At 37.7% G+C, this 7,650-nt stretch overlaps 1 protein-coding gene across 1 annotated transcript; it reads left to right on the plus strand.

Annotated features, from left to right (window-relative positions):
- The first annotated feature begins 182 nt into the window (after positions 1-182).
- tmem18 (transmembrane protein 18) lies at positions 183-2,127 on the plus strand. Its single transcript, XM_020589375.1, has 5 exons — positions 183-383; positions 535-652; positions 1,401-1,455; positions 1,570-1,663; positions 1,752-2,127. The coding sequence occupies exons 1-5, from the start codon at positions 291-293 to the stop codon at positions 1,839-1,841; spliced, it is 450 nt and encodes a 149-aa protein (XP_020445031.1). The 5' UTR covers positions 183-290; the 3' UTR covers positions 1,842-2,127.
- Positions 2,128-7,650: the final 5,523 nt, after the last annotated feature.

Consider the following 7,650-nt stretch of genomic DNA (forward strand, 5'->3'; position numbering starts at 1 on the left):
AACTTTGTATATATTTTGTACAACAATACATCATATACACGCATGTGTAATCGCTCATAGTAACATTTTGCTTTATTACATTTTTGTATGATTAAAATGTTTTAAATTTTTAATTTAAAATAAAGACTATCTACAGTTGCCGCATTCGTGACGTTATTTATCTGCGACATTAGACCTTTTTCCTCTTCCGCCTTGTCGTGTTTACATGAGAAGTTAGCTAAAGAAGGTGGGCTAACGTTACATTGCTTCAACTAAATTATAGGCAGTGGTCAGTTTAGTGTTTTCTGAAGATGACGGACCAGAAAGCAAAGAATATTAGTTCCATCCCCATCGACGGATTCAGTAATTTAAGAATAACGTCAATATGGACATTTCTCATGTCTGTAAGTAAAGTCTTTGGGAGTTTAGCGCTATGTTAGCTACTACAGCTAATAGCCAGATGGATAATCCCTTTGGTTTTAGAGGAGAGAGTATTCGGGCGTTATATTTCTAACAAACCGCTTCAGCTAACAGCTGCGTGTTCTTGGTTTTTAGGTGCAGTGGTCGGAGCCTTGGATTATCGGGTTGTTGGTGTTTCATATTGTGTGTTTGGGCCTGACTGTGATAACCTGCCGATACTACCGAGCTCAGATCTGCCACTTCCTGCTAATGGGTACGTGGAGAAGAAAGATACGTGAAATAATCATCTTAGTTTATGAAGACTACTGATTGCCAGTGTTATTGATTCTGCTTATCAGGTCTGACGTATGGCATGGGAGTGACTTCATAACTGCAACACATTATTTATATAAGTACAAGCTCAGTTAGGATGTCAGCTACTAATTCATTAATGCTTGATGCTGACTTACTGAGAATTTACTGTATATAACCCCTCCAGTATATTTCCAGATTGCTACTAAGTGTGCTTCTCTAAAATCAGTTGTAGATCAGATATTTGTAATATCTTTTTGGATAACATAAAGTATGTATGCAAAAATATCAATCTCATAATCTGTGTGCCCATGATTAAAATGCAGTACTCTAGTAACAAATTAGGATAAGTCTCTGTGTAGTCTTTCTAAATGTCACTTTGTTCAGAAACGCCAGTGCAAACTGCATACTTGGTAAAACTGTTTAACTCATTTTTTTATGTATGTGTATTTTTCTCTGTATGTGTACCTTGTTCCTGTCGCTGTGGTCTGTTAGTTTATCTTATTGCAAATCAAGTACCAGAAAATTCTGTCTGCTGTGTTTGGATTTGTTCATAAGGAACTCATTTTGAATGGTAAATGAGACCTGATGCTTACATGACCAGAGTAAAGACAGTGGAGGTTGTCTCCAGCAAACAAACAGTGTCACTCCTGAAGCACATAAGACTGTGCTTGTCATGGATCCCAGACTGACATAACATCTCTCCACAGTTGGCCTGGTGTATGGTGCTGAATATCTGAATGAACTGGCTGCCATGAAATGGAGGTAAGACTGCTATAGGAAGGCATTAAGACCACTGAGTGTAAAATGTTGCAATATTAAGCTTTGCAATCTGTGTTGGACACGTAGTATTTAAAAAAATGCTCTTATCTTTTGCAGGTCCTTTTCTAACTTTCAGTACTTTGATTCCAAGGGTATGTTCATATCCTTGGTCTACTCAGTTCCTCTTCTGCTCAACACTGTCATCATTGTGGTAAGTTTTACTGTGTATTTTCCACTTTGTCAAGTCATATAAAAAAAAACACAGCTCACAACTGTTTGTGTGTGTTACATGATTACAGATGGTGTGGGTGTACAGGACCTTTTCCACTATGACTGAGCTGAAGACCCTTCAGTTGAAACAAAAGGCTCGCAGAAAGAAGAATGACTGATCCCTCTGTTCATTAAAATCCATTAAAGGGCTTTACTGAGAGGAACTTTTGCTAGTCCTGAATTTTGGAGACAGAAGGTAGATTCCTTCTTGTGACCATGAAAAGGATCGTAAGTCTGAGGACTGGATGTCTTTCTGTTAAGTTTTCTGGGATGGTTCTGATGAATATACTGTACATTATGAAATTTTTATGGACCAGGGGATGTTAACTGTTTTGTATTTATTGTTTTAAAGTGTGCTAAATTGTACAAAGAAGATAATGCAAGATAAAGGCTTTTTGAATTACATTAATGAGACTCATGATTTCAAGGCCTGTGAATGTTACAGTGCTTTATTTAGATAAAGGACCACCAAAGAACAGTAACGCTCTTGGGGAAGGGGCGTTTAACACTGTTATTACTAATAATATTAACAGTGGATCTGTTCTATTCAGATGTCCCAGTGAACTACAGTGACTGTGGCAATGACTCATCATGCACGGTAGCTGGACCCTGAAACTGAAGAAGCTAAATTTAATTTAGCCATCGTTAACTTTAAGCTGTTAAGGCAATATACACTGGATTTGCTGCACCATGTATCTGGAAGAAGTCGAGTGCAGTGAGGAAAGTTATTTTACAGTTTGAACACTGCAGTAAAATGTCCAGGTCAATACTAAGAAGTGTATAATAATGTTAGTACACCACTGGAGGGCAGTATGAGACACCCTGTTTTCTGGGAGACTTCCAGCTCAGTTTGCTTTCCATTTTTTCATGCTGTAAGAGACTGGTAAAATTTCACTTAGCATTCTCAATATGAAAATCATTTTTCACTTTCTATTCTACAGAGGTCAGTTTTATGAATGTAAAACATTTCAACTCTTGTGACAACTTAGAAATTGTTTGGATCCACAGATTCACCCCTAAATAAAACAACACCGAATTAAGCTCCTCTGTTGTACTATAGGTTAAACCCATATGAATCCCATACATATGGTCATAAGCATTGTTTCTGACTTCCTGTGGGTGTTTTTGACCGCACCGTATAACAGGCCATCCAATTGCAACATGTTTTTTAGTGCAAATAAAAGAATGTGAATAAGCAGATGTTGTGCAGGCAACAATGGGAGCTGAGCGTTTATATCTGGAGAACAGAAAGGAAATGAGCTCAAATGATGACACTGATTTTGCTTTCCTTCTCAAAGGTTCCCTCTCACTGTTTCTATACAGTTTATGTTGGCTCCTGCTTCGGTTCCCAACATCTGCGGTTGTATAAGCCACACTTGGCCAGGACTCTGTATATATTACAATGTTATCCTCATTAGGTGCAGCTTAAAGCATGTTTTCACATGTAGATTTTTACAGAGTCTACAGCATTAATAGCTAATATTCACAGTTTTTTACTGTATGTACTGAGGTTTGAGCTGAAAATATCGAAACTGAAAAATGTAGTATATACTGTAGTCTGTTATAAGTACAGTATAGTTAACAGATACTTTATATGAACACCTAAAATGAGCTTATACTTGCTTACAACTAGAACCAAGTGTTTTAAGCATTTATCAGATGTTTATACTTGATACTGCTTGTAATGGCTGAATGGGACTTGAAGTGTTATCCTTCCCTGTATCTTTGTATACTGAAAGCAGTATAGTGGTGGTACCTGGCGGTGGTGTCCTGTGACGACAGCGGTCTCTGCTGGTTGAGTCACCCTGTGACTAGGCACACACTGTAATGCAATAAAGAGAAGAGAGAGAAGAAGAACAACTGGAGTAATCGATACAGACTGATAGATGACCTGTCGGTGTGTGCTTATGGATGAGTCACTGTGATATATTTTATTACACATATTCTGCATGCATAGATACACATTTTCTAAAGTAGGATATACTTTTATTTATGACTGTTAATTGTTAATTCATTCTGACATATTAAATATAAATTTGAATATTTTAATCATAAGTATAATGAATTTTATGCTTTCATACTTTACCAAATGCAATATCTCCTGGACAGTGACTAAAGGCCAGTGACTCCGTGACTCACTCTGAGTCTCACGTTCAGTGAGTCATCAGTCAGCCTGTATCAGTTATTGATCACCGTCCTTCATCAGCATTTAGTTTCAGAGTGACAACTGAAAACATCAGTAATAAACATTATTATTCCAACATTACACACATTTAAGTTATCCCACCTCTCAAAAAATCTTCAGTTAATATTTTAGTCATTTTTTAACAATGCAAATGACATTACCAGAAAATCATGATAAAAATATTTCCTAAACACTAAACATGTACTTGAGGCAATTTCAGCCTGTCTGATAACAGTTCTCAGGACATTTTCACCAAATAACATCAATAAAATTATAATATAAACTATGTTTATGTTGGGTCTTTCTATATCAGGTTAGCAAGTGCTTTTTAAAGCATTCTGAACAAACAAACAGAACCCAATACAATATACAAAACTAAGAAACGTGATAACCAAAATAATAAAGCAGTAGAGTACATTTATGGTACATTTTAAAAGGCAAGTCTTTTTAACAGAGATGTAAAGCTACATACTGATAACTGAAAATGTTCCAATGAAAGATGATTTGTTTTAGGAAGTGATCACTTAAAAGGTTTAAGAAGTACTGTGTTATCACTTTGTGCAAGTAATTCTCAAAACAGATATTTCTATGTTTTGGCTAGAAATGTCTTTGCTGCAGCTCAGTCTTTTTCAGAAATTCAGATGGAGAGCAGTAAACAAAAAAACTTACATTTGATATTGTTAAATTTATGTTTCAGATGAGCTCATTAGAGACATTATACTGTGTGTCACAGCCCTAACCTTCCTGAACTTACTCTATTCCCTGTTTTAGCACATACTGGCATTCCTACAGTTACTGCTCTGTTCCAGATGCCCAGTGGGATTGTGGGAAGCTGCACATCACATCAGGATCTCTGCTGCCAAGTCTTCTCCTAAGGCCCTTGACAAAAGTCTTACATCATCAGAACAGGTATCAGGCTCCTTCATGCAGGGACCTACTGTGTAAAAACAGCCACTGAGATCATATGGTAATGTCTATTTGTGCGCTCAATCGTAGGCACATTTCGCATGTTGTGCATGTTTAGCTAACATACTGTGCACTGACTAAAGCACCCAGGTTAAGCTAACAGTTATTTGGAAGTAATGAACTGGAGGAATTTGGCACAGCCTCAGTTTTCCCTAGCTGGTAAAATTACAGTTCCAACAAACATTATTGGAAAATGCCTGTAAATTATTCGCATTTTTTCGATGTTATGGACATAAAAAATAAAATGATACCATCAATAGTTTTAGTGTGAGTGTGTACAAAAAACAAGACTGATGCATCATCATGTCATGCCCTGGTTCTAATTTTACTTTTTCTTTCTGTCTTACACCAAATTTCTCAACCAGAGCTCTTCATCTTTGACTTGATGACTTGATTTATTGGTCTATCGGGAGTAAGGGTTTGGTCTGACAAGGCAAACCTTGACCACCGCTAGCCAAAAGCACAAACCTGCAGAATGAAAGAGGTGCAGGGGAGGGTAACACCACACAGCCAAAAACAGGAACCGGATGCACTATGGTGATGGAAATGGAGTGACAAAGACATATGGGGGAATATTTCTCACAGCGTTGAAATACAAGAACACATAGATGAAACATTTTTATTTAGGAAAGTAAAATGCCAGTGTTTAGATATTCACTTCTTTACAGAAAGAGAAACTACATTCACTCCTGGTTTATCAAACAGGCAGACATAATTTCATAAATCCATGGGTGGACACATATAAACACCCTTACATTAACACAAGGCAATATCAGAAGGGTATTTATTGAAGGACAGTTGAAGGCAGTCAACTTCACACACAATTCTGCTGAGGATAGGAGGAGACTAATAGCTAATGCATAAAAACTGAGTCATGGATGGAGGATCTGCTGAATGAAATAAGCTTATTAATGCCCATATCCACACATATCTGTCTGTCTGGACAATGTGTGCACTCTAGAGACAGTGTCTCTATTGTCACTTAAGCCAATTTAGTGCTGCAATCTAAAATGCATGAATCATAGCCCATTATTGTGATGGATTACAGAACTTTGTGACTTGAAGTGAAATGCCTAATTTTCATTGTGCGGCTGCAGTTTGCCCATTCAGAGAGAAAGAGAAGACGCGTTGAATCCCTTACTCTCCAAACTCCCTCTGTCAATCTTTCATCTAAAACACCTTGTTGACAGGACAACTATTCGATATTCGGTGGAAGGCCCAGCTGTCCAGAAGTATTTTTTTGTTTTGTTTTTTTTATCATAATTCCAATATCCCTCAACAGAAAAACACAAGAGACATAAATCATTTAGCACCTCTAAAGCTCACTACTAATAAATGTGATCTTGTTACTTTAATCTACACAAAAACCAAAAAGAAAAATGAAAAACCTCCTTCTGCTTTCAGTCTTTATGCTGAGGTCAAATAAGCATCTCTTGGTTGTAGCTTTATATTGAATGGGGGTGGTATCAGATCAAGTATAAGGTATTTCTCTTTTTTAAGTCAGAGGAGCTAGTGTTTAATGTTTTTGGGGGTGGTGGGGTGGGGTCAAAATGTGCCGTATTTTCTATTAAAATGTTGCATTTTTATAATCACAGGTTTTTGCTCTTTGCCTTATTCGCTGACGAGAGTTCCCTGTATCTGTTCTAGACTGATGAGTCATCACCTTCATCTCTAGTGTAGGTCTAAGATTCATATGTTTGTATGTGTAATCAGTCTGCCACCTTCACCTCTGCTGACATTCACAGATGAACACCACCCTGTAATGTTAAGTATAGATGATAATACTCTGTGCATTTTCCTTTTTGGCAAAAAGCTTTTGCCTTTAAAGGTTGTTTTTTGGATCACTGGAGCTAAGTCCCAGTTCGGAACAGCAGTAACCTGTACCTACATTGTGATGGTAACATATTCACCACACAGAGTATGTGATACAGTGTATTATCTCTCCACGTTAACCTGGGCTGGAGCCAGCCAAATTCAGAAATACACTAAGCTTACACTCTGGCCACTTTGCCAGCAACAAAGACACAGACATTTCTATCATATGTAGACAGTCACACACCAAATATGTCGGATGTCTGGGCACAGAGAGGACCACTTAGAGGTGACAGTAATATTTATTCCAGTCTCCTCTGGTATAACATTTCAGATAACAAACTATGAAGTATCAAACTATTTGACAATGATTCTTTCAAACTTTGGTCTGAAAATAATCATGATTTCCCGACTTTCCCTCTGCTGACGCCCTCCTGCGTCACCAGTAGTGTTTGCTAAGATTTCTGCCTGAGATGCGGAGACTTTCTCTTCCTGATGTTTTCCCTGCAAATACATTTCTGTCACTGGGGGTAATTTCCCACTACAAGACTTACTGCAAACACCCATAACCCACGACACCTCCTGAAAGAACAAAGAGTGCACGCCCAGTGGAGAGGGAGATGAAAGGAGAGATGAGAGAGGGATGCTGGGACCTCAAAGGTCAGACAGAAAATACCAGATCCTTTGTTTTTCTAAAGAAAACTTTGTTGCGGTATTCAGTGACAAGTAAGGATGAGATACTGTCTCCCTCCTTAAATGATATATTTATCCATTTATCAGGCGCACCCATACACACAGCATTTGGTACATACATAGTGCAAGTTTGCACTGTTGACAAATGGCATATAAGCCCCTGCCAGGGGCCTGTACATTCTTTGCCACACAGCCAAAGAAAAATATTAGTTTAATTCTTTCTTACTATAATAGAATTTACAAAATAATGGCATTCGTGGGGAAGCAGAGAC

Source organism: Monopterus albus, unplaced genomic scaffold (assembly GCF_001952655.1).
Source record: "Monopterus albus unplaced genomic scaffold, M_albus_1.0 scaffold9.1, whole genome shotgun sequence".
NCBI lineage: Eukaryota > Metazoa > Chordata > Actinopteri > Synbranchiformes > Synbranchidae > Monopterus > Monopterus albus.

Excerpts from the sequence above, each read along its gene's own strand:
- tmem18 (XM_020589375.1), top strand. The coding sequence starts at position 291 with ATGACGGACCAGAAAGCAAAGAATATTAGTTCCATCCCCATCGACGGA. Across the intron at positions 384-534 it reads TATGGACATTTCTCATGTCT|GTGCAGTGGTCGGAGCCTTG; the intron begins GTAAGTAAAGTC and ends CTTGGTTTTTAG. Across the intron at positions 1,664-1,751 it reads TCAACACTGTCATCATTGTG|ATGGTGTGGGTGTACAGGAC; the intron begins GTAAGTTTTACT and ends ACATGATTACAG.